Genomic DNA, 26,060 nt, shown 5'->3' with positions numbered 1-26,060 from the left:
GGGGAAAGGGGAAGGGTGAAGGGGGAAAAGGGGAAAGGGGAAAGGGGAAAGGGGAGGGAGGGAGGGAGGAAGGAAGGAAGGAAGGAAGGAAGGAAGGAAGGAAGGAAGGAAGGAAGGAAGGAAGGAAGGAAGGGAAGGAAGGAAGGAAGGAAGGAAGGAAGGAAGGAAGGAAGGAAGGAAGGAAGGAAGGAAGGAAGGAGAAGGAAGGAGAGGGAGGGAGGGAGGAGAGAGAGGGAAGGAGGGAGGGACAAAAGAGAAAAGAAAGAAAGGACCCTTAAATATCATAACAATGGTTTTTAATGTTCTCAAGAGCAAATCATGAAATGGTTATCATATATTTTGAGGAAACTTGAAAGTGAAGCTGTGGATTCTCTCTTGGGATTTACATTATAACACTCTGGGATCTTTATTTCCAGTCTTCTTTTTTTTTTTTTTGAGACCAGTCTTGCTATCTTCCCTAGCCTGCCTTTGAACTCCTAAGTCCAAGTGATCCTCCTGTTTCAGTTTTCCAAGTTGCTGGGACTACAGGCACATGCCACTTTGCCTGGCTTACTTCCAGGAATTTTTGGGGAAATACCCTTTACTTCTGTAACATTCTAGGATTACTTAAAAATTATTCCTTTTACTCTTTCCTAAAATTATGTTTTCAGGCTTCTTCCAAGGCATAGAACAAGCTGGGAACAAGTGATTAGAATAAGGATCATGTTCATTTACTGAGCACTTGTGTGCCAAATTGCACTACATATTTAACATATATTATTTCAGTTAGTCTTTACAATAGACCTGTGGAGTGGGTAATATCAGTCTTCCTGATGAGAAACATGAGGCATGTGAAAGTCTATTTACTTGATTTCACCCACATAGTGTGTTAGTCAGCCTTCTATTGCTGTAACAAAATGCCAGAAGCCAGCAACATTACAAAGATGAAAGATTTATTTAGCTCACAATTTTAGAGGCTCCAAGTCCAAAGAGCATAGCATAGGTTCTAGCTGCCACCACATCATAAAAGAAAGCCCTATATATCTGTGTAAATTCTCTCCCTCCTTATAACGCCAACAGGATTCAATTACTACCATTCCACGGGTATAGCTTAATCTGAACACTTTCCGAAAGCTCCACCTCTAGCCACCAGAGTCAGAGGCCAATTAAATACCCTTTGTACACCATCAATGTCAGACTTTGGGGGCTAACCTCCTGCATGAGTTCAAGAGACAAATCAGATCCAAATTATAGCAGTAGAATTGCTCCCCTCTCATCTCATTTTGCTTTCCATGCTTCCAGTTACCCACAGTCAACTTCTACCCCCGCAAAAAAATATGAAACGGAAATTTCCGGAAGAAAGTATACATTTTTCAATAACTTTTGCTTCGATGTATTGTTATAATTAACAATAAAACAGGACCATTTCTTACTGTGTATAATTTGTACATCAAGCTTTGTCACAGATATATATATATATATACACATATATATGAAAAAGCATAGTATATATCATGTTCAGTAATATCCAAGGTCTCAAGTATCCACTGTTGTTGGGGGGGGGATGGGAAGAGTCTTAGAACTTATCTCCTACAGATAAGGGGACCAGGGGACCTTGCTGTCCTATAGGTTGTTAATCGAACCCTGATCTGCCCTACCCTTAAGCGTGTCCCCTTTTGCATTTTATGTTCTTCCCAAACAAAAAACATTTTCAACAAAGTCCTCATCATGTGTTGGTTGATATGTAAAGTTATTTAGTGCATTTTAAAATATGCAAAGCTTTAGGTGTGCCAGGTAGTGCAATCATGTTTTTATTAACTGAGATATATTGTCAAATTTCTTTCCTTGTGGAAGGAAAAACCCAACCTTATGTAAAATATGGTCTTTGGGTTTTGTTTTTTTTTCTACACAGTTGCTGAACATGTCCAGGGAACTGAGTGACCTGAAGAAGAACCTGAAGGAGGCCACTGCAGCCATCGCTGCAGACCCGCTTTACATAGAGGGAGCATGGTCCGAGCCCACATTCACGTCCACTGAAGCTGCCATCCAGTCCATGCTGGAGTGCCTGAAGAACAATGAGCTAGGCAAAGCTTTGCGGCAAATCCGGGAATGCAGGTCATTCTACTGTTTCTTTTAGATATCATTTATAGGAAATGAACCCAATCTTGACTTTGCATGGTTAGGGATGGATGGATTCACCACAGGAAAATACTACGGGGGGGGGGTTCTTTTCTGAGAGAGGGAGAGGGAGAGGGAGAGAGGGAGTGTGTACGCACCTGATCTTGACTTTGCCAAGGTTAGGAATGGATGGATTAACCACAGGAAAAAACTAGGGGGGTGGTTCTTTTCCTCCCATGTGTGTGTACCCGATCTTGACTTTGCCATGGTTAGGATGGATTCACCACAGGAAAAACTGGGGAGGGGGGAGGGGAGTGGTTCTTTTCCTCCCTACTCTGTGTGTGTATGTGTGTGTGCACATGCACACACGTGCATGCATGTCAGTACCAGGGTTTTAACTCAGTGCTTCAAACCATCCATCACCTTTAAAAAAAACAAAGACAAGAAAGTCCAAGTGTACTTAAGTGGAAGAAAGAATAAAGTAGGAATATACTCCACCACATGGGAGTGGGGTCAAAGGCTTTCCTCTGCTTTAAAGCCTAGCTGGCACTCTTCCACTTAAATGACATCTCCAGCCTACCATTTTGCTAGTCTTTAGACATGGAATCCTGTGGACTTTTCTGCCCAGGATGGCTCTAAATCCTGCTGGTCTCGGTCTCCTTATTAGCTAGGATTGTAGGTGGGATCCACCAGCTCCCGGCTCTCTGCATTTCCTTTTTTATTTAATTTTATTGTGAAGGTAGATGTACATAGGGATTACAGTTGCATATGTAAGATAATGAGTACATTTCTTGTTGAACATTGTTGCCCCCTCCCTTGTTTTTCTCCCACTTTCCCCTACCCTCCTCTCTGCATTTTTATACTATATTCCAATTCATTAGCACCAGAGTGCCATAGTAAATTAGATGGTGGCTCACACCTATAATCCTAGCTACTAAGATGTAAGGATCACAATTCCAGACAGAAAAGTCTCAGTGAGACTCATCTCCAATTAACCATTCAAAAACTGGAAGTGGAGCTGTAACTCAAAGTAATAGAGCTCTAGCCCTTTAGTAAAGAGCTCAGGGACATTACCTTGGCCCTGAGTTCAAGCCCCATGACTGACAAAAGAAAAATTCCATTCTGATATTTGTATACTCTTACAGGTTTATGAAAAACAATAATGTCCAATCATAGTATTGGTACAACTCTGAATATATTAAAACCTAAGGAATTGTATACTTGGGCTGGGCAAATCATGTTGTATCTCAGCCAGGCAGATGTTGGCTCACTCCAATAAAACCTAGCTACTTAAGAGGCGAAGAGCTAAAGGTCCCAGTTCAAAACCAGCCTGGGGCTGGGCACTGGTAGCTCAGGCCTATAATCCCAGCTACTCAGGAGGCTGAGATCTGAGGACCTCAATTCAAAGCCATCCCGGGCAGGAAAAGTCCATGAGACTTTTTTTTTTTTTTTTTTTTGCCAGTCATGGTACCTGAACTCTGGGCCTGGGCACTGTCCCTCAGCTCTTCAGCTCAAGGCTAGTGCTCTACCACTTGAGCCACAGCACCACTTCCAGCTTTTTCTGCTTATGTGGTGCTGAGGAATCGAACCCAGGGCCTCATGCATGCAAGGGCAAGCACTCTGCCACTGAGCTACCTTCCTAGCCCCTCCATGAGACTTTTTATTTCCAATTAACCACCAGAAAACCGGAAGTGGCATTGTGGCTCAGGTGGTAGAGTGCTTGCCTTCAGGTGAAGAGTTGAGAGATAGCACCCAGGCCCAGAGTTCAAGCTCCATGACCAAACAAACAAACAAAAAAAAAGAACAAAAAACAACTGGGCAGAAAAGTCTGTGTCTTGGCTCCAATCAACCAGCAAAAAGCTGAAAGTGGAGGTGTAGCTCAAGTGGTACAGTACTATCCTTAACTGAAAAAAGTTAAGGGATAGTGCTCAGGGCCTGAGTTCAAGCCCCAGAATCAGCACAAAAAGGTTTAAGAGTCCCCCACTCACCCGCCCTTTTGGCAGTACTGGAGTTTAAACTGAGGACCTCACTTTTGATACGCAGTTACTTTACCACTTGAGCCATACCTCTAACCGTAGAAAGCATTTTTCAAAGTAATATTCTTATACTAATGATGATTCATGACCACAGCCTTTGTGAGCAACAGCTCCTCTAATCTGTGCTGTTCTTTCTTGACTTCAGAAGTCTTTGGCCCAATGACATCTTTGGAAGCAGTTCCGATGATGAAGTCCAGACACTACTGAATATTTATTTCCGTCACCAAACCCTGGGACAGACGGGTACCTATGCACTGGTGGGATCTAACCAGAGCTTAACTGAAATCTGCACCAAGCTGATGGAGTTGAACATGGAGATTCGGGACATGATCCGCAGGGCCCAGAGTTACCGAGTCCTCACAGCTTTCCTCCCAGACTCCAGTGTTTCTGGCACTAGTCTCTGACAGGAGCCACCCATCCCCCATGCTTTCCAAGCTGGGGGTGCTGCCATGCTGGAGCCATGTCTTTCAATGTCTTCACAGTCTTTGCAAGGCTTGGACAGACTGTTCTCCCTCTTGTTACCTGTAGGACTTTTTCTAAAGAAGATGGCAGAACTTCCAACATGTAGCAATACTCTTAAGAACCAAGGTAGCCTAGGACCTCTGGAAACAGACTCCACCTACCCTGCTGTGTGGCACCTGTGTGTTTTCCTTTCCTGAGCACATGCAACTCACTACTGAAGGAGTCACTTACATCGCATACCAAAGCCAACCCTGAACAATACCTTCCTTTCTAGAAGCATCTTTAGATTGGCAAAAAAGTGCAATGTTTTCTTCACTAAAAAGTTTTATATTCTAAAACTTGTACATTCGTTCCCCTTCTCCTTTATCTTTTTTTCCTTTTTTTTTTGTTTTTTGGGGTTTTTTTTTTTTTTTGGTGGGCTGAGAAAGAGGGCAGGCAGAATGAAGCTGGACACTGAAAAAATTGTAAGATGGTCAACAGCTGACAAGCCTGTGTATTTGAAAAGGGAATTGTAAATGGACTACAATTTAATGTACACTGTTATTTGAATACAATTACTGTATCTAAAAGGAGCTGCTATGAAGTACCTTTCTTATGTTGCTAGGCTACTGTTTCTAAAGGGCCCAGATCTCTTTGCACCGTAAATGATCCAGAGAGACTCTTTTTAAAGATCTTGGCTGCTTTTTACTAGAAGGTTGCTTTTATGAGCATATTTATACTACAGAAGGATGAGTGTTAATTTTAATTAACTTTGTCATTTTGTAGAGAAAAGTTACTCGCATTATCAATTCTATGTCTTTTCACCTGTCACGCATGCATATTTTAATATACATTTGATAGCCAGAATCATAATGGTAAAATATGAGTTGTCACTTTGTTTCCTAAGAATGTCATATTTTATTTATAATATATATGTAAAGGGCCATTCTTGAGTTTTCTCCTGAAATTTATGGCTGTCAAGTATTAGATGTGTGCATGTGAATCTGTTGCACACCGGAAACATATTCAAAATTTATCTATGTAACTTATTCACTCTGTAAATACATTTAAAGTTTTGTGATGTGATCTTGATATTCTGTTCAGAACTTTCTTTAGACTAAAAAAAAAGACAAAATACACGGTGAGCATGCATTTTCTTTCTGGTTCATGAACACGGTTTGCCATGCAGGTTGCCACAGTTGACAACTTCAGGGTGGCACTCACTGGGGATGTGGCATGCAAGGCCCTTGATCAAAGATTATACCTCTGCAATAGTCACCAAAAAAAAAAAAAAGACTGGGCCCTTCATCAAATTCTCTGTAATCAACCACAGAGAAAGCCCAGAGAAGAATGAGCACTCTAGTTGTCCAGAAACAAACATTAGGTTGCCATATTTAAAACCTGTTGCACACCTCATCAAATGTAAGATGTGGCATGACTAGCTGGCAAATACAATCACATCTGCTTCTCACACAGCTCCAAGCTTCCATCTGTGAAACTTATTACACAGTTATCCCTTTCTGCCCATTTCACTTTCCCAATACCCAATTTCAAATATTGCCCTCTTTCCTCAGTTTCCCATCTGTCTCAACTGATGGCTTTATTCCATAGTTCATTGAGCAAGCAAGTCAGGCAGTCTTATCTTCCCTGCCATGTCTATAAATTATCTTTAGCCAGCAGTATCACTGCTCCTGTGAAGGACTGATCACTCTACTTGTGCTCCAGACTGCACCTCTTCTTTCTTTCCAAGAGTTGTTCCTGTTGGGTACATAGGTCCCATGCCTGTAATCCTAACAACTCAGGAGGCTGAAATCATTACTCTCAATGTTGGTACATATCAGGTTTCTGGGCTCAAGGCTTTAAATATCAATATAGATAGTATAAAATTTTTAGGGGCTGGGAAGGTGGTTCAGTGGTAGAGTGCTTGCCTTGCATGCATGAGGCCCTGGGTTCGATTCCTCAGCACCACATAAGCAGAAAAAGCTAGAAGTGGTACTGTGGCTCAAATGGTAGAGCGCTAGCCTTGAGCTGAAGAGCTGAGGGATAGTGCCCAGGCCCAGAGTTCAGGCACCATGACTGGCAAAAAAAAATTTTTTTTAATAACTTCATTAACTTAAAAGTTGAAAATACTTTTAAAAGCTTATGTTTACATTTGTAGAATTAATAAGGTACTAATGGCTGTTCAAATACAGGAACTTGAACCAGTTACTTGAATTTAAAGATTTTTAGGTTAAGTATTATCACCATATTGTTCATTCCACAATGAATATTTTCATTGATCTAAGAGATGATCTAAGAGCCGGGTGCCGGTGGCTCATGCTTGTAACCCTAGCTACTCAGGAGGCTGAGATCTGATGATCGCCGTTCAAAGCCAGCCCAAGCAGGAAAGACCGTGAGACTCCTATCTCCAATAAACCACTAGAAAACCAGAAGTAGCACTGTAGATCAAGTGGTAGAGCACTAGCCTTGAGCTGAAGAGCTGAGGGACAGCGCCCAGGCCAGAGTTCAAGCCCCATGACTGACCAAAAAAAAAAAAAGAGAGAGATGATCTAAGCAAGAGCAGGTATTACCTGGATCCAGACATCACAGCTCCAGAATAAAATACATAAGAGCAATTTAAAACCAATGGAAAGACAAATAAAAGAAAGCTAATGAATTTGTGCATTCCTACTACTACACAAAAAATTTTAAATAACTGAAAATATCAGTGGGTGAAAAATGTATTCAATATGTTAAAGAATCAGTATTATAGTTTCATAGGCCAGCTTTTGAATGAAATATTTAGTATCTTAGTAAGAAATTCTTAGCAAACATATAAGAATTCTTGGAGGTGAGCTGGGTGCTAGTGGCTCATGCCTGCAATCCTAGCTACTGAGAAGGCTGAGATCTAAGAACTGCAGTTCAGAGCCAGCCTGGACAAAAAACAATCTCCAAATAACCATTTTAAAAAATCTCATTCATACCTGTAATCCCAGCTACTCAGGAGGCTTAAAATCTGAGGATCCTAGTTCAAAGCCAGTGCAGGAAGGAAGTCTTTGAGACTTTTATCTTCAATTAAAAACCAAAAACAAACAAAACACACCAGAAGTGGAGCTACAGCTCAAGTGGTAGAGTGTTAGCCTTGAATATAAAAGCTCAGGGATAGCTCCCACACACTGAGTTCAAGCCCCATGACTGGCACACACACTAAAAAAAGTCAAAAATGCTAATAACCAAAGCTGGAGGGGATGTGGCCAAAAGGAACCCTACTCCATTGTTGGTAGGGGTGTAACTTGTTCAACCACTTTGGAAAGCAGTATGGAGGTTCCTCAAAAGACTCCAAATAGTATAGTCTTGTTTGTGATCATTCAGGTAAATGCCCAAAAGTGGGATTGCTGGGTCATAGGGGAGCTCTATGTACTGTGTTTTGAAGAACCTCCATACTGATTTCCAAAGTGGTTGAACAAGTTTACACTCCCACCAACTATGCAATAGGGTTCCCTTCTGTCCACATCCCCTCCAGCATCTGTTAGTATTAGAGTTCTCAATTATAGCCATTCTAACTGGAGTGAGGTGGTATCTCAGTGTTGTTTTGATTTGCATTTCTTTTATGGCTAGGGAGATGGAGTATTTCTTCATGTGTCTATTGGCCATCCTTCTTTCCTCTTCAGAGAATTTTCTCTGTAAATCTTTAAAGCTACCAGCACAACTATGTTTATTGCAGCATTATTTAGCATAGCTAAGATATGGAACCAACCCAGATGCCTCTCAGTAGATGAATGGATCAAGAAAATGTGATATATATAGATCTATATATATCTATATATATCACATAGATATATCACATAGAATTCCATTCCACACACACACAATGGAATTCTATGCCTCCATCAGAAAGAATGACATTGCCCCATTTGTTAGGAAATGGAAAGACTTGGAAAAAATTATATTAAGTGAAGTAAGCCAGGCCCAAAGAAACATAGGTCCTATGCTTTCCCTTATTTGCAATTACTAGTATATGTCTGAGTCAAGCAGAAACGGTCAGGTCAGCTGATGTTAGGTGAAATGAACCCCAACATAAGGACTCAAATGGTTTTTCTTTCTTGCTATTGTTTCTAACATATTTATAAGATGATTTTTTTTGTTGCTTTGTATGTCCCTCCCCCACTGTTTTCACTGTATTTGATGTTGGTATAATTTGTGGAGGGGAAGGGAAAAAACAAATTGTTTTACTAGAGATATAGGTGGACCCATTACACCATTTCTGGTTTTCTAGTGGTTTATTGGAAATAAGAGTCTTACGGACTTTTCTGCCTGGGCTGGCTTTGAACTGTGATCCTCAGATCTCAACCTCCTGAGTAGCTAGGATTACAGGTGTGAGTCACTGACCCCTGACTATGTGTGAGATTCTTATCTCTGACTATGTGTGAGATTCTTATCTCCAATCAACCACAAAGAAGCCAGAAGTGGAAGTACGGCTCAAATGGTAGAATACCAGCCTAGAGCAGAAGCAGCTAAGGAACAGTATCCAAGCCTTGAGTTCGAGCTCCAGTATTGGCATGTGTGTGCATACACACACACACACACACACACACACACACACACACACACACAAAGAGAGAAACAAATAAAATCTTCTGTCACTGCCTTGTTGAAACTACTTCATGGGTTTTTATATACTTGACCACAGCCTGTCTTCAGATTTATGCCCCACATTAACCTTAGGGTCTTCTCATTCTTAGTACATCTAGTACATACTTACACATGCCTGAGACATGCTAAGAACATGTCCCACTTCATGAGGATATTTTTTTTGTGGTATTTGGGATTTTCTTTTTTTGCCAGTCCTGGGGCTTGAATTCAGGGCCAAGGCACTGTCCCTGAGCTTCTGCTACTCAAGGCTAGCACTCTACCACTTGAGCCACAGGACCACTTCCGTTTTTTCTGTTTATGTGGTACTGAGAAATCGAACCCAATGCTTCATGCATGCTAGACAAGCACTTTACTACTAAGCCATATTCCCAAGCCTCCTGAGGACATTTGTTCTTGCTGTTTCCTTCGATCAAACCATCTTCTCAGTTCCCCTCATCCTGTATGTCATAATCCCCATGTCTCTTCTCCCAATCTAAAAGAGTTATTCTATTAGAGTACCTTGTTTCTTTTGTGGCACATACCAACAATCTGAATTTTAGGAAAAACAAACATAGACCTTATAAACATGGCACAAATCATTATCTAGTTGAATTCACATCCTGACTCTATACTGTGTCCTCTCTGTCTCCATGTCTTTTCCTACATGATGTGTTACAATGTCTGGCTTATGTCAGGTGCTGACTCAGCATTTGAAATAAATATACGGGAAAACAAGGACCTAGTCCCTTTGATCATTTCTATATACCCACTACTTAGAAAATTTTGTCAAAGCCAGGTGCCATTGGCCCACATCGATAATCAATCCTAGCTACTCAGGAAGCTGAGATCTGAAAATCACAGTTCAAAGCCAGCCTGGGCAGGAAAGTCCATGAGACTCTTATCTCCAATTAACCACCAGAAAACTAGAAGTAGCCCTCTGGCTCAAGTTGTAGAGTGCTAGCCTTGAGCTGAAGAGCTCAGGGACAGCACCCAGGCCCAGAGTTCAAGCCCCACACCGACCAAAAAACAAAATAACTTTGTCAAATAAATGACCAGTTTTCTTCTTCATTTTCCCTTTACACAAGTGACAGCATCAACCATCTCCCAGTGCTATGGGATCACCAATCAATGTGTCTTCAAGGTCTAGTTTACATGCACTTATTTTATTCTATTTGCATAGTACAATTATACAACCTACGGGAAAAAAGTACAAAAGCCTTGTTTGTTTTCCAATGCCAAGTCAGAGCCAAACTGTGAAAAAAGGAAGACAGTGTAGTAAGTTGTAAGATTCCACAAGTCACAGTGACCGCTATATGATGTATTTAAAGCTGTAAATATTGCCACAGGAGAATTTCTTGTCTTTGCAGCGACCACACAGTTCCTGTCGATGTGGCTTCTTTAGATCAATATGTCTTTTCTTTTGAGTACAGGAACAACGAGACTTTGAACAGGTCTTTAGGAAACAAGGAATAAGTTGGACAGTAAATTATCAAATTAGTGCTTCAAGTAGAATCCTCAAATCAAAATATTCTCCCTACTAATCTTAGCCCAGATATTTTGATCTTCCTTGTATCCATGAGAAGACTATGAACAAGTAATACAAAACCACTTGTGTCCCATCAAATATCACACATTTTTTTCCAAAACAAATGATCAGAGAAATGCCAAAACAACATAAAAGTTAAAAGTGTGGCTTGGGAATGTGGCTTAGTGCCTAATATGCATGAAGCCTTGGATTCAATTCCTCAGTACCACAGAAGTGGTGCTGTGACTCAATTGTTAGAGTAGTAGCCTTGAACAAAAGAAGCTCAGGGATAGTACCCAGGCCCCAGGACTGGCAGAAGAAAAAAAGTTAAAAATAAAGCATTTTGTACTGTCTGTGTCAATTTGTATATTTATGCCTAGGTAATGGTGAGGGGCTGTGAGTGAATATTAAGTGATTTATCTAAATAAGAACAATAAAAATATAATAAAGCAACAGTTGTCTCAAGGGTGATTTTCTACACACACACACACACACACACACACAAAATCACACACACACACACACAAAATCTTGGCAATGCCTGGAGATATTTTGGGTTATTCAAACTAGGAGGAAGGGGTTTTCTAAAAGATATTCCCAATCTTTATTAATTTCTTTTCTTGTTCTTTTGTTGGTGGTGGTGGTGGTGGTAGTCAGGGGCTTAAAACTCTGGGCCTGGGCACTGTCTCTCAGCTATTCAAGGCAAGAGCTCCACCACTTGAGCCATAGTGCCACTTCCAGTGGTTTATTGGATATAAAAGTCTCACAGACTTTCTTGCCCAGGCTGGCTTTGAACTGAGATCCTCAGATCTCAGCCTCCTGTGTAGATAGGATTACAGACATGAGCCACTGACACGGCCCTATCTTTACTAAAATTTAAAGCAGTAACTTGCAATAATTATCCCAATCCGGCCAGTTATAGGTTTTTAAAAAATACATTCTATGAGACTACACATTATGTCGAAAAACGAACTTTACAACTTTGGCTGGGGGGGTGGGATGGGGAAGGGGCATGGGGGAGGGAGATGGGAAGGTATGGGAAGGGAAACAAAGGAGGAGGCAACAATGCTTGATAAGAAATGTACTCATTACCTTGCCTATGTAATTATAATCCTTCTGTATGGTATTTTCACAATAAAAAAAAGACTATACTACCCTGCTCTACCATCTTACCCTGCCAATTTTGAAATTATAGTCATTGCTCTATGTCTTCTGAAGGTCCCAAACTAAAAAGGGGGCAATGTCATTTTTCAAATAGGAATTTTAATATCAGTGTGTTCATACATTTTATAAGATGTAGACAGCATTGAGAGGTACTCCAGTTAAGTGTCATGTTCTAGAGCCAGATTACCTAAGACGACCGACCTAAATACTTCACTCTTTCATTGAGAAGTATCCTTCCCTATAAGAACATTCTAATAGCTAATACCCTGTGTATTACATACCTAGCACTGCTCTAAGTATCTTAAGCAGATTAAGTGTATTGTCACAAGTTCTTTTTGAGGAAGAAAATATTCTAAAGGTAGATTCCTCCTTCTGGCAATGATAGACTAGGTAATTCTAGCCAGCACAATTACAAAACCTGAGCTAAAAATAATTGTTCAAAGGCACTAGCAAATTGTCAAAGCATTAAAGAAGGAAACCTATAAATAGAGGTGAATCTGCACAAACAAGACCATACTAAAGCTACCAGCACAACTATGTTTATTGCAGCATTATTCACCATAGCTAAGATGGAACCAACCCAGATGCCCCTGTAGATGAATGGATCAAGAAAATTTGGTGTGTGTGGGTGTGTGTGGAATTCTATGCCTCCATCAGAAAGAAACTGTCCCATTTGTTAGGAAATGGAAAGACTTGGAAAATTTATATTAAGTGAAGACAAACCCAAAGAAACATAAGTCCCGTGGCTTCCCTTACTTGCAATAACTAGTATATATCTAGAATAATCTTACCAGACAAGCAGAAAAGATCAAAATGCATGCCAGTAATCCCAGCTACTGAGAAGGCCATAAGTTAGGAGGAATCACAGAAGTCTGGTAGAAAATCACCTGACTGAAGCAAGGACACACAAAAGCATAGAAACAGGAAAATATACAAAAAAAACCCCCTATGAAACAGAAAGCAATATAGTAAAATGTTTATTATAAGAAATGCCAATAGGAGAATACCAAATAGATAAACTTCTTCAAAGGGATAAAAATCTTCAAGCCACAGATTCAAGAAATAACTAACAGATATAATAAGTAGAAAAAGGAAATAAAGAACTCATCACATTACAGAACTATTGAAAACCAAAGCAGAGAAAAATATCTAAAAAGCAAACAGACTTAAGCTAGGCATAGTGGTGCACATTTGTGATCCCAGTACTTGGAGACAGAGGTAGGAAGAGCAAGAAATGTAGGCTAATAGGTATGGTTCAAATGGTAGAGAATTAGCTTGAGCTGAAAAGCTAAGTGGGAGAGTGAGGCCCTGAGCTCAAGCCCCAGAACTGGCACACACAAAAAAAGGTATCTAAAAATAAAAATTTTTGAAAATTTAAAAAAAGGTATCTAGGCCAGCCTAGGCTACATAGCAAGATCCCATCTCTGGAGAAAGAAATAGGGAGGGCTAGGAAGTTGCCTCAGTGGTAGAGTGCTTGCCTTGCATGCATGAGGCCCTGGATTCGATTTCTTAGCATCACATAAGCAGAAAAAAGCCAGAAGTGGCACTGTGGCTCAAGTGGTAGGGTGCTAGCCTTGAGCTGAAGAGCTGAGGGACAGCGCCCAGGCCCAGAGTTCAGGCCCCATGACCAGAAAAAAAAAAAAACAAAAGGAGGGTAGAGTGAAGATAGAATAGCATTTGGCACCTTCACACATTTGTACCACAGAAAATATTAAAATGTGTTTTCCAAATAAGAAGAAAATTTTTTTAAAAAGAAGAAAATAATCCCAGATAGAAAAGACAATACAAAGAATAGGTAACTAATACTAAATGAATGCTGACAATATAAAATAGTATCTCATACAGTTTAAAATTACACTACAATATCATATAAGTTAGGATGAAGCAATGTGGAATTTGAGTGTTGTAAAGTCATTGTATTGTTGAAGAGAGGCAAATTTATGTAGATTTCAATAAGTCAATTATGTTATCATCTCGATGGTAATCACCTGAAGAACATTCAAGATGAATAACCACCAATATTAAATCAAGTGGAAAATGGAATGCTTTTTAGAAAAATCAAGTGAACATAAGCAAAAAATTAAAATGGGCATCGAATACATTTAAACCCAATTTAGTAGGTAGTCATATTGCACATAAGACAACTAAGACTCTCAGGCTAGAAAACCCACTGACAGGCTGTAGCTGGGGCTCAAGTATTAGAGCATTTGACTAGCATGGGGCGGGGGGGGGGGGGGGAGATAGGCACTTCCAACTTAATAAGGGTAAGCTCTTAATAAACTAGTTTAAAATAGTTACTTCACTAATTACAGAAGGAGAGAAGGATTTTGTCTGTTTTGCAGTGCTGGAAAGAAACTCAGGGCCTCATACATACTTGACAAGTGCTCTATCACTGAGCTATACCTTCAACCCCAGGAAGAAATTTTTTATTAGCTTAATTACACAGGAGGGATTTCATTGTGACATTTCCTCCATGGTTTATATTGTATTTCAATTAATCTTATGCCCTCTATCACTCTCCCTTGTCCTTCTCCCCCAATTCCTAGAACAATTTCAAAAAAGATTTCGTTCCTACTTTCAGATAACCTACTTGAACCATATTCAACCCACAAGAGAAAATATGCCGAAACAAAGGATTTTGTTTTTACAATCAACTTCGTGAGTGTGAATGCAGCTCAGTAGTAGAGCAGCATGTAGCATTGCAAACACAGGTTTGGTCCCCAGTGTTGCCTAAAAAGAAAAAATGCTTCTTGATTACGAAAAAGCATTGTCACTCTTTTCTGAAAGCTTAAATACAAGTTTCCTTCAAGCTGGTTTAAAATTTTCCTCGCTAAATTCAAAAGGACTTATTAGGAAGTTCAGTGGCCTTCTAAACACTGGAAAAAAAAACAATCCAATAACAGATTTAATCATCAGTCTAACCTTAAGCCAAAGTTATTTCAATTTAATGACCTCAGCTTTTGGATCTGTAAAGCAGGAATAATGCTTGTTGCAAAGGTTAAGACATAGGAGATAATATATGTAAAACACTTAAACCAAAGTCTGACCACACAGTAAAAAACAAGTTACTTAATAATTTCCTATATTTTAGTTGTACACAGGTTATTTTACCAAAAAAATACATCAGATATAAACATGCCATATGGGCTGGCAAGGTGGCTCAGTGGTAGAGTGCTTGCCTCACATGCATGAGGTCCTAGGTTCAATTCCTCAGCACTACATAAACAAAAAAAGCCAAAATGGTACTGTGGCTCAAGTGGTAGAGTGCTAGTCTTGACCTGAAATCTGAGGGATAGTGCCCAGGCCCAGAGTTCAAGCCCCACAACTGACCAAAACAAACAAACAAACAAATATGCCAATATAAACAACTCAAAATAGTGAATTTCTCTTTGAGAAAGCAAATCAGATTATGCTTTTTCTTTTTCTAAAATATTTTACACAATTCTAAATACTTAGGAAATTCAACACTTGTTTCTTTTAATTTTACCCCCTCCAGGCATGGGTGGCTCATACTGTAACCTTAGCTTAGGAACTAAAAAGCACGACTGGGGGTATGGCTCAAACAATAGAATGCACCAGTCCAGCAGGTCAAATGCAGGGGGGGGGAGGGGAGGGCGGCTCAAGCTGGCTCAGACTAGCCAATGAGAGAGTGTGTCAGGTACTGAGTTCACTCAAGTCCCATTCTCAGTAAAAAATAATAATAATTTTGCCTTTTCTTTTTCCAATCCTGGGGCTTGGTCTCAGGGCCTGGGCACTGTTCCTGAGCTTCTTTTTGCTCAAGGTTAACAATCTACTACTTGAGCCACAGTTCCACTTCCAGTTTTTCTGTGTATGTGGTAGTAAAGAACCAAACCCAGGGCTTCATGCATGCTAGGCAAGCACTCTACCACTAAGCCACACTCCCAGCCCCAAACAAAATTTTAATACAGTATTTTTATGGTTATTATAAAGGTAAGGTACATAAGAGTTACCATTTTATAAGACAGGAAATAAGAACATTTCTTTTTGAACAATGTCACCCCTTCCTTTTCTCTCGCCCAGTTTTTCCACCAAACAGAATTTTAAACTCAGGGTCTTATACTTGCTAAGAAGGTGCTATATTACTTGAGCCATACCCAGTCCTAAAAACTCAATACTCCTGTGCTAACATACAAGTCTACAAAAATCCTAGCACAGAGGTTTCATGTTGAACACAAGCATTAAAAACACAATGAAAATGTTGTATGTTCTTACCTGACACTGGATCGCTTCTACTCGGTAAGGGTTAAAGCTCTTTTGGCATTTGCAGCAGAGTTGTTTGAAATAAACCTAGAGGGGAAAAATGCCTTTTTAATACAAACTCATATATGCTTGTAGCTCCTAGTCTCCTAGTTCTTAAATTTAAGTAATCCATATCCTGATATTCTACTTTGATTTTAATCCAACCTTGATCCTTAAGAGTCTTTCTTTGGGGCTGGAAAGGTGGCTCAATGGTAGAGTGCTTGCCTTGCATTCATGAGGCCCTGGGTTCGATTCCTCAGCACCACATAAGCAGAAAAAGTTGGAAGTGGTGCTGTGGCTGAAGTGGTAGAGTACCTGCCTTAAGCTGAAGAGCTCAGGGACAGGCCTAGGCCCAGAGTTCAGGCCCAGGCCCAGAGTTCAGGCCCCACGACCAACAACAAAGACTTTGTTTTTTCTGGGGTGGGAATGGGGGAGGAGTTAAGTGTCAGTCCTGGGGCTTGAACTAAGGGCCTGGGGGAGTCATCCCTTAGCTTTGTTCCTCAAGGCTAGCACTATACCACTTGAGTCACAAATCCATTTCTACCTTTTTGGTGGGTATTTGGAGATAACAGTCTCATGGACATTCTGCCCAGCTGGCTTCAAACCATGATCCTCAAATTTTAGCCTCCTGAGTAACTAGGATTAGGTAGAAGCCACCAGCCCTTGAAGTTTTAAGCTTTACTAGATATACTAGTCCCTTTCACTTACCTGTCAAATTGGATACTACTTTTTTCTATAGTTTGTTAACTACCCAAATATAGAAACAAAGAATCATCCTGGTAATCAACAGGAAGTAGCTCTTACTATAATTGTATCCATTTTGTGGGCCAAACCCTTCTTTTTTTTCCCAATCTACTGTTAGCCCAGACATGTATTAGAAAATATCTGAACCATTTGAAATTATCTATTGGGACTATGTGCTTTCTAGATTTTGTGCTACAATTCCTCCTCCTGTTGATTATTTAAAGTCCTGTTTGGACATGATGGTGCTGACTCTCAGACAAGTGAATCACCCCTCCTGTGTAATTTCTGTTCCAACTCTATGCCATGGATTCCACTATACCCAGCCCTCAATTGAAATTTTGTTTGCATCATTTCATGCAGAATAAGAGTTTGAACTCAGGGCCTGGGCACTGTCTCTTGCTTTTTCACACAATGCTGGCACTCTACCACTTGAGCCACAATTCCCTTCTGGCTTTTTGCTGGATAGAGTCCATAAGACTCTCATTTCCAATTAACCACCGTGGAATTCAAAGCCAGGGTGGCTTTGAACTGCAATCCTTACATTTCAACCTCCTGAGTAGCTAAAATCGCAAATGTGAACCACAGCACCCAGCCAGAGTAAGTTTCTTGAGGACAAGTTTTTGGCTGTATTCTTTGTCCTAGAACCTTACACTGCCTAAATTAAACCCCTGAATAAAATCCTGGCATGAGATGGGAGAGAAGGAGCAAGAGGAAAAAAACTGAGTAACAAGAAGGTAAAACAGGCTTGAAAGAAGAGACAACAGCAGGAGAGGGAAAAACTAAGAAGGTGAGCAGAGCCAATGTAGTATAGTACATTTTCATGTATGAAAATAGAGCAGTAAAACCTGTTGAAAGTGTTTTAAGAAGGGAGAAGTAGAATGAGGAAGAGTAATATATAGCTGATTTTGATTGGGATACTTTGTATATATGTATGGAAATGTCATAACTGAAGTGTTGTGTACAACTAACATGTGTTAATAAAAAGAAATACGGAAAAAAAACTATTTGTAGTGGTGCATGCCTGTAATCTCAACACTCAATAGGAAGAAGCAGGAATATCAAGAGTTGGAGATCAGTTTGAGCTACATAATTAGGTCCTTTCTCTGTCTCAAAAAAAAAAAAAAAAAATAGGGTACTGGTTGCTCCTGTCTGTAGTCCTAGCTACTCAAAAGCCCATGATCTGAGGATCCAGGGTCAAAGATAGCCTGGGCAGAGAAATGTGAGACTCTTAACTCCAATTAATGCAAAGGGCTAGAAGTGAAGGTCAGGTTCAAGTAGGGCAGTACCACCCTTACGTGAAAAGGCTAAGCACAAACATAAGGCCCCAAGTTCAAGCCCCACTATTGGGTCTAGTAAATGGCTAGTCAAAACATGGAGTTGTTTTCATTCACTCTTAGCGTGCCTCTTAACTCCCTCTTCCTCTCTAGTCCTTTAGTCAGAAAGGCAGCACAAACTCCAATGTCCTTAGAAACTAATGAAACAAGTACTGGTTGTAGTAACACATACATGTAATCCAGCACTTAGAAGGCTAAGTCACAAGGATCAAGAGTTTCAGGTTGGCCCTATCTCAATAATAACAACAACAACAATAATAATAATAAGGGCCTGATTCTAGTATGACACCTATAATCCTAGTTATTCACAAGGCTGATATTTAAGGATCCAGGTCCAAAGTCAGCCCAGGCAGGAAAGTCTGTGAGACTCCTACTCTCCAATTAACCAGCAAGAAGCAGGAAGTAGTACTATGAGTCAAATAGTAGAGTTTAACCTACAGCAAAAAAAAAAAAACAAAAAAACAAAAAAAAACAAGAGTACAAGGCTCTTGCCCAGCACTGGTGACCTCACTCCTACAACCCTTACTACTCAAGAAGTTAAGATCTGAGGATTGCAGCTCAACGCTGGCACAGGCAGAAAAGTCCCCATGTGATTCTTATCTCCAATTAACCACTCAAAAACCAGTAGTGGTGCTATGGCTCAAGTGGTAGAGCTCTAGCCTTGAATACATAGAGGCCCAGGCCCTCAATCCAAGCCCCACAACTGACCACACACACACACACACACACACACACACACACACACACACACACACACACACACACACACACACACACACACACACACACACACACACACACACACACACACACACACACACACACACACACACACACACACACACACACACACACACGGCTCTGAGTTCAGGCTCCTGTATTGGTGCAAAAATAAAAACAAATTTTATCAAATAAGCCTAAGCATAGTTGGAAAAGGAAGTATTCAGGGCAAGCAAAACCAGACAGAAGTTGTGCAGTGGCAGTCTAATCTAGTCATTGTGATAGGAGGGTCCGTGATAATGTGGAAATGCAGAATAAAGTGTCTCCTAATCTTGGTATATTGACAACTCAATTTGGTGAAAGGGGAATTATTCTCAGTATGTCTCTTTTTGGTGAAAGGGGAATTATTCTCAGTATGTCTCTTATTGCCCCACCTTGTGGACAAACTGGAAATCTCCTCCAGCTAAGGCCTAAAGTGTAACACATGGTTGCAGAATGTCCCAGTGTAAACAAGCGCAAAAGTTTAACCAGAAAACCTGAAATTTTGTATAACAAAACAACTGAGCCACATACAATATTAGAATACAACTCAGGGACTGGACCATATCAAATTCAGATGAATTTGAACATTCATTGTGCACTCACTAAAAGCTTAACAGAGGAAGCCAGAAAGAATGGAGCTGTGACAGTCATATTTCCATCTAGATATCTGTACCCACTCCATTCCCCTAACTTTTACTTACCTTATTAGTTCCAGAAATACACCACACATAAGCACTCTCCCATCTGGTATTACAATCTTTACAGTGAAAGTAGCCATATTTTGCTTCCAAAAACTGAAGAGAGGAAAGAGTCTTTTAATATATTGGGGGAAAAAAATCTAGAGATTCTCTTTTAATTGATTTGCATTTTAAAAAAATCACATTTGCTTCAATGCAACCCCATTAATTTAGTATCTTGTCTCTCTAGGATTTCTGTGTGGTTCTTTACACTGCTATCATTCATTCCTTCCCAATCTGTTTTCCACCCGCACTATCTAAAATGAAAAATCTGCCTTTGTATTTCTCACACTTGAAACTCTTTTTCACCTCACTCCCCACTCCGATGGTAGCCAGATTCTTGGTTTCACAACTTCAAAAAGTTAGAAGTTTAAAAAGCTAGAAACTTGCAAAACCCACTTGTCATATAGAAGACATGTCTTCAGAACTCCTCTTCCCTTACTAAATAAAAGGCAGGAATGAGAGAAGACATGCCTTTTATTGCCTCAGAAGTAGAAAACAAGTCAGATGCAGGTGGTTCACATCTGTAGCTACTCACAAGGCTGAGACCTTGAGTCTAGTAAATGGTGAGGATCATAGCTTCAGACAAGGCTGGGTAGAAAGGTTTGTAAGATTCCATGACCAAAATAACCAGGGGTGGGAGTAGGAAATCAGAGCTGGAGATGTGGCTCAAGTGGTAGAACTCTAATCCTGCAAGAGCTTGAGGCCATGAGTTCAATCCCTAATTCTGCCCCGCAAAAAGAAAAAGAAATAAGAAAACAGATGATAGGTAGGGTTGGTAGAGGGTGGGGAACTAACAGAGAAAACAAAATCCACCTGGAAGTTGGGTTTCTGAAGCAGATCTGTGTCTGTGTCTCCATGTTCCTGCTTGCACATCTTTTCCTCAGAACCCGCAGCATCTTCCAGCTCTTTGAGCTGTTGGAGTTCCTCCTGCTTGTTATCTTCAGCCTCTGACTTTGGCATTGATGTTGGCCGCTGGCTGGCCTCCTCCGGGCCTGAAAGCGCCTTGTTTTTCCCATCCTCCCTATTGCGCAGCCGTATTAAGCTGCTTTGATGGGTCATTTGTGAATAGGTGCCCCAGCCTGTCCCGGTTTCCTTGTGACCAGTTCTGTCCCAAGGGGAGCAGCTTCTCAGGGTTCGAGGCCCCAGCGAGCACTGTACGGACTTGTCCACCCGCAGGCTCACCTGTATGCCTACCTCTTTGGTGTTGGCCTTGCCCCGCCGTAGACCAGGGTTGGAGTTCATCTGGGCGAGAATAGCCTTGAGCTGAGCCCTCTTGTAAGGGTCCATGTAGTAGTCAGAGGCATTTGCTGGCATCAGCATCCCTGGCCTGGCCAGGAAAGTTGGGGGACCCATGTTTTGTCTCCAGTCCGACTGTTTGTGCCCTGCAAGTCCAGGCTGGTTCAAAGGCATTGTGTTTCCATAACTCTGGTATAAGCCATAGGGAACGCGGACAAAGCGCTCCATCCCTTACCAGGTTCTCAGACCTGATATGATATCCTCCCCGCACTTTGGGCCCTTGCCTTTGCCTCGCACCTTCATCCGCCCCTTACTTCTCTTGCTTCAGGTTCATCGTGGATTTCTCCATTTATTTCAGAATCTAACAGGAGCTGCAGCCTATTACACTAATTGAAGGAGGGAACCACTATCTACCTACAAAAATCTCATTGCTACTTGATTCCTCATTGCTTTTCACTACCTCTTCAATTCGCCGGTCCTGAATCTTTTTCAAAAGCTGCTTTTCATTTCTGACTCATCCATTCTGCTTTAAGGAAGTAATTCCATTCATTTATTGTTCTACTGATCATCCATTGCACACTGTTGGTGGAAATGCAAATAAGTACAGCTTTTTTAGGAAACAGTATGGAGGTTCCTTAATAACTTAAAAATAGAATTACTGGGAAAAACTTGGAAAGAGCCAGGAGAGGAGGGACATTGTCCAAGAAGTAATGCACTCATTAGGTGACATGTAATTGTAACTCCCTCTGTACATCATCTTTATAATAATTTTTTAAAAGTTAAAAAAACACCACAAAAAACATATGATGGCACAGTCCCAACACTCTAGAGTATGCCTGAAGGAAATGAAGTCAGAATCACAAGAGATTACAGCATTCCATCCTTAGGAGAGTCAAAACTAGGAAAACCTGTGTCTGCTGACAGATTAAAATTACGACATTGTTATGGGAATGTTATTCATCCTCTGAAACAAAAGGGGGGAGCCAGGAGTGGTAAGGCACACGGGTGATTCCATCGCTTTGGAAAGAAGGCTGAGGCCAGTCTGGGATACACGGCCTAGGAGGAGGGGGAGAACTGCTATTTGCCACAACATGGATGAGCCTGAAGGACATTAGGCTCAATGAAATAAGCCAGACAGGAAAACTACTCCAGGAGTTGAACAAGGGCCACCTGAGAGCCAGACACTCACAGACAAGCCCCTTTCACGACTACAGAGCCTGGCCATCCACAACCACGCACAACTCCGAAGCTTTTATTTGTTTGGGGGGCTTTTTCTAAAGGCTGGCCTACTTCGTGGGCCAGGCCTAAGCTCTGAGCGCAGAACAAAAGCTTCTCAAAGATCCCATGGAGATGGGGTCCCCAGAACGGCGGGGTGGTGCAGGGAAGGCCCGCCCAGTGAAAGGAGGAAGCCTGGCAACCGCTCGCTTCTCTACTTCCTCACGGCCACCCGGAACTCCGTCTTTCCTTCGCTTAGAACAAGCAGCGTCGAGACAAGCAGCGTCGAGACAGGGGTCGACGACTTCCGCCCGACTTCCGGGAGGAGACGACGCGTACTCTGCGCGCGCTGGGTTACGACGTCGCCGAGTCATGACGTCGCGCGTCACAGGACCAGCGCGGGCTTTTTGGCGCGCGGCTCCGCGATGAGGCGGCGGAGGCGGAGCTGTGGGGTCCGGGTGTTTGGTGGCTCGGCGAGAGAAGCTGTGCGAGCGCGGTTTTTGTCAGCTGTTCCGGCCCCCACCACCACCCCTCCCCTCACAAAAGAGCCGGGACCTCCGGAGTGTGGGTTCGTGATGTGTGGGGAGGGGACGGGCGTGTCTTTGGAGCCGGGCCGAGCCTCGCGCGCCCCTGGGTGGGAGCCGCCCCGTGTGACCGGGGTGCGGCCCACCTCTGGGGTCCGGCGACCCTTGGGCCCAGGGTGGGCCGCCCGAGCTCAGCGCCAGCCGTCACAGTTGTCCCGTTCTGAAATTTCTCCTCGGCGCCCTGTTTCTGCCTTCCCTAACACCAGTACATTTCAATATTCACCATTTTCTGACTGAGAGTTCCCAAATAACGTCTAGGGCCCTCTGCGACAGTGCAGCCACCAGCCCCCGCCCCCTCCCCCATAAGACAGCTAGCTAAAATTATGGTCCCCTGTTCTGGGGGTTAATGTGACTAACGATTCCCTGATTGGACAGGACGATTGCAGAATATCGGCCATCCTCGCCGTTTCTGTTTTAAAGCTCAAAGCTGGGACTTAGTAAATGTTTCACTGAGGACCAGCTTACCAGTGCTGATTTTATTTCATTCTCTCACCCAAGAAACGCATCCGTGTCAAGAGTATTTTTATCTTCTCTTTTGCAGACTTGGTAACCAAGCATTGGAGAAATACCACAGAGAAAAATGCCTATTGAATCCCCAGGGAGGCCAACATTTTTTGAAATTTTTAAGACACAATGCAGCAAAGCAGGTATTAATATTTTTCTTAAATGAAACTTGATAAACGACACAGAGAATATGTTCTTAGAAAAATAAGGGCTGGGAAGTTGGCTGAGTGGTAGAGTGCTGGCCTCCTATGCATGAGGCCCTGGTTTCGATTCCTCAGCACCACAAAAGCAGAAAAAGCCGAAAAGTGGCGCTGTGGCTCAAGTGGTAGAGCGCTAGCCTTGAGCTGAAGAGCTGAGGGACAGCACCCAGGCCCAGAGTTCAGGCCACATGATGAATAATTGCTACAAAGAACTTAATATTTCACACCTTGCTTTACATTGTAAGCTATTTTTATGGAATCGGAAATGCTTCTGTTCACTGGAAACAATATAAGAAGGGGACTGGCCCCTTAGCTAGCGGTGGGAAGACCTGTTTGTCAAATACTGCTAGTAAATCAGAAGCATTTATACTGTTTCTAAATAGCAGATACTATCAAATCTTTTTGGTTTCATCCTTTGATACATGGAAAGAGGAATTTCTAGCTTTTCATGCTAGGAATTAAAACTAAGAGCTTATTAGCTTACATTAATTGTACAGAAGGGGATTTCATCAGTACATTTCCACAAGTTTACAATATATTCCAGTCAATCTCACCCTTTCTATCATTATCTACCTTTGTTTTTTGAATCAGTCTCACTATTGAAGCCCAAGCTGACCTGGAATTCCCTACAGAGTTCTGGCTGGGATTGAGCTCTTGATTCTCCTGCTGCCTCCTTCCCAGTATTGAAATTACAAGCATGTACCCCAATACCAGGCTTGTCCTGAGCCTGTGTGTTTATATGTGCCTGCCAGCACTTGTTTGAATTCAACCTAGATGCTATCCCTTAACTTTTTTGCTTACGGCTGGCACTCTCAGTTACAGCTTCTTGTTGATTAGTTGGAAATGAGTCTCACAGACTTTCCTACCCAGACAGGCTTCTAATTAGGATCCTCAGATTTTAGCCTTCTGATTAACTGGGATTACAGGTGTGAGCCTCGGACACCTGGATTGTTCTGAACATTTAAAGGTCCAAAACAATTTTTTTAACCTTTTCTAACCAGTGACATTTGGTTATGTATAAAATTGTGGACTTAAAATTTCCCTCAGAATTGAAAATTTAGATGACAATTGAATTCTCATATCTATATCTGCGACTGTTTATACTTTGTTTTTCTTGGTAATACTGATGTTTGGTAATACTCAAGACTTTGTGCTTCCTTGACAAGCATTCTACCACCTAGTCACATCTCAGCACTTGTGTATTACACCTTTGTTGTTAGTTTGTTTTTGGTACTGGTACTGGGCTTTGAACTCAGGGCCTCACTCCACCACTTGAGCCAGTCTCCTCTACTTCCATTATTTTACTAGTTATTTGGAGATGAGAGACTGATTTGTCTTCCCAAGGATTTTATTGAAGCTTACTCTTCAGACCTTAGCCTCCTTAATAGCTAGAGTTAAATCATGAGCCACAGGGCTTGTCAGCTTTTGGTTATTTTTCTTCCCAGTCCTGGGGCTTGAACTCAGGGCCTAGGCCCTGTCCTTGAGCTTCTTTTGCTCAAGGCTAAGCACTCTTCCACTTGAGCCACAGCACCTCTTCTCACTTTTTCTGCTTATGTGGTACTGAGGAATCAAACCCAGGGCTTTGTGCATGCTAGGCAAGCACTCTACCACCAAGCCACATTCCCAGCCTCTTTTGGTTATTTTTGAAATAGCATTTCAAGGTTTTTCTTAAAGTTAAATCTGTATTTCAGTTCTTCTGTTACTGATTGTCACAGATCTGGGATGACAAGCTTATGCCACCAAACCCAACTTTTTGGTTACGATGAGATCTCAAACTTTTAACCAAGAATGGTCTCTAATCACTATCCTCCCAATCTCTGTCTCCCAAGTATTAATGATTATAAATGTGAGCTACTAGGCATACCTTGCAGTTTATTGTTGTATGAATATTAAGAAAATCTAATCTCATGCAGGTAATTGGAAAGAGGAGAATTTTAAGTTTCCAGTTCTTTGGTAGTTTATTTAGTCTTGAACTTTGAGTAAAACTTCTAGATATTTTGATAGCCCTGTCCATATTGTAACATCATGCCATGATTACTTCCAAGATTGGTGTTATGAATTAGAAATTGCAACTCTGTATATTGTAGTTGATTAAAATTAAGATGGATTTTTATTTATTTATTACAGATTTAGGACCCATAAGCCTTAATTGGTTTGAAGAACTTTCTTCAGAAGCTCCACCCTATAATTCTGAATATGCAGATGAATCTGAATATAAAATTAACAGTTATGAACCGAACTCATTTAAAACACCACAGAGGAAACCTTTTTATCAGTTGGCTTCAACCCCAATAGCATTCAAAGAACAAGGTCAAACCCTGAGAGTACAGCCATCTCCTTTAAAAGAATTAGGTAAATATTGATTAGACGTGGGTAAGTAAATGGGTGTGTTGTAGACTGGGGGAACTTGTGAACCAGGAATTGAGTGAACCTGTGTTCAGATTTCTGCTCTGTCATTAACCTTGTTGTGTTGTGCAAACCATTTTATCCCTGCCTAAAAAATGGAGATGGTGAAAATGATGCCTGGAAATAATAACAGATGAATAATTTAACCCAATGAAATAATTTAGGTACTTAATGTTCTTTTTTTTTTCTTCCCTCCTGCCA

At 41.4% G+C, this 26,060-nt stretch overlaps 3 protein-coding genes across 14 annotated transcripts in view; 2 read left to right on the top strand and 1 right to left on the bottom strand.

Moving 5' to 3' along the window:
* Fry (FRY microtubule binding protein) overlaps positions 1-5,660 on the top strand; it is a 493,758-nt gene extending 488,098 nt beyond the window's left edge. For all 10 annotated transcript variants that reach the window (XM_070003013.1, XM_070003006.1, XM_070003005.1 and 7 more), the window contains 2 exons: positions 1,892-2,094; positions 4,279-5,660. In XM_070003013.1, the coding sequence (XP_069859114.1) occupies positions 1,892-2,094; positions 4,279-4,537 (462 nt within the window). In that variant the 3' untranslated portion in view covers positions 4,538-5,660. The remainder of the gene's footprint in view (positions 1-1,891; positions 2,095-4,278) is intronic.
* A 4,685-nt stretch (positions 5,661-10,345) lies between these two features.
* Positions 10,346-22,462, bottom strand: Zar1l (zygote arrest 1 like). Of its 2 annotated transcripts, XM_070003015.1 has the most exons (5): positions 22,140-22,462; positions 20,528-21,529; positions 19,676-19,768; positions 16,108-16,182; positions 10,346-10,638 (listed from the first exon to the last, which is right to left on the bottom strand). In XM_070003015.1, the coding sequence occupies exons 2-5, from the start codon at positions 21,176-21,178 to the stop codon at positions 10,495-10,497; spliced, it is 963 nt and encodes a 320-aa protein (XP_069859116.1). In that variant the 5' UTR covers positions 21,179-21,529; positions 22,140-22,462; the 3' UTR covers positions 10,346-10,494. The 2 variants fall into 2 exon arrangements, with proteins under 2 accessions (XP_069859116.1, XP_069859115.1); XM_070003014.1 differs by having other exon boundaries at positions 20,528-22,462.
* Positions 22,463-22,649: 187 nt separating this feature from the next.
* Brca2 (BRCA2 DNA repair associated) overlaps positions 22,650-26,060 on the top strand; it is a 63,881-nt gene continuing 60,470 nt past the window's right edge. For both annotated transcript variants that reach the window (XM_070003002.1, XM_070003001.1), the window contains exons 1-3: positions 22,650-22,733; positions 23,291-23,396; positions 25,581-25,805. In XM_070003002.1, coding sequence (XP_069859103.1) covers positions 23,330-23,396; positions 25,581-25,805 — 292 coding nt within the window. In that variant the 5' untranslated portion in view covers positions 22,650-22,733; positions 23,291-23,329. The remainder of the gene's footprint in view (positions 22,734-23,290; positions 23,397-25,580; positions 25,806-26,060) is intronic.

Source organism: Dipodomys merriami, unplaced genomic scaffold (assembly GCF_024711535.1).
Source record: "Dipodomys merriami isolate MVZ:Mamm:240054 unplaced genomic scaffold, mDipMer1.0.p SCAF_6, whole genome shotgun sequence".
In the NCBI taxonomy this organism is placed as follows: Eukaryota; Metazoa; Chordata; class Mammalia; order Rodentia; family Heteromyidae; genus Dipodomys; species Dipodomys merriami.
The sequence above is the reverse complement of the archived record's forward strand: the minus strand, read 5'-3'. Positions and strand labels throughout refer to the sequence as shown.

Coding starts and splice junctions, on each gene's coding strand:
- Zar1l (XM_070003014.1), bottom strand. CDS start 21,178: ATGGAGCGCTTTGTCCGCGTTCCCTATGGCTTATACCAGAGTTATGGA. Junction 19,769..20,527: donor TTCAGAAACCCAACTTCCAG/GTGGATTTTGTT, acceptor TCCTCTCTTCAG/TTTTTGGAAGCAAAATATGG. Junction 16,183..19,675: donor GTATTTCTGGAACTAATAAG/GTAAGTAAAAGT, acceptor TTTCCCCTCTAG/GTTTATTTCAAACAACTCTG.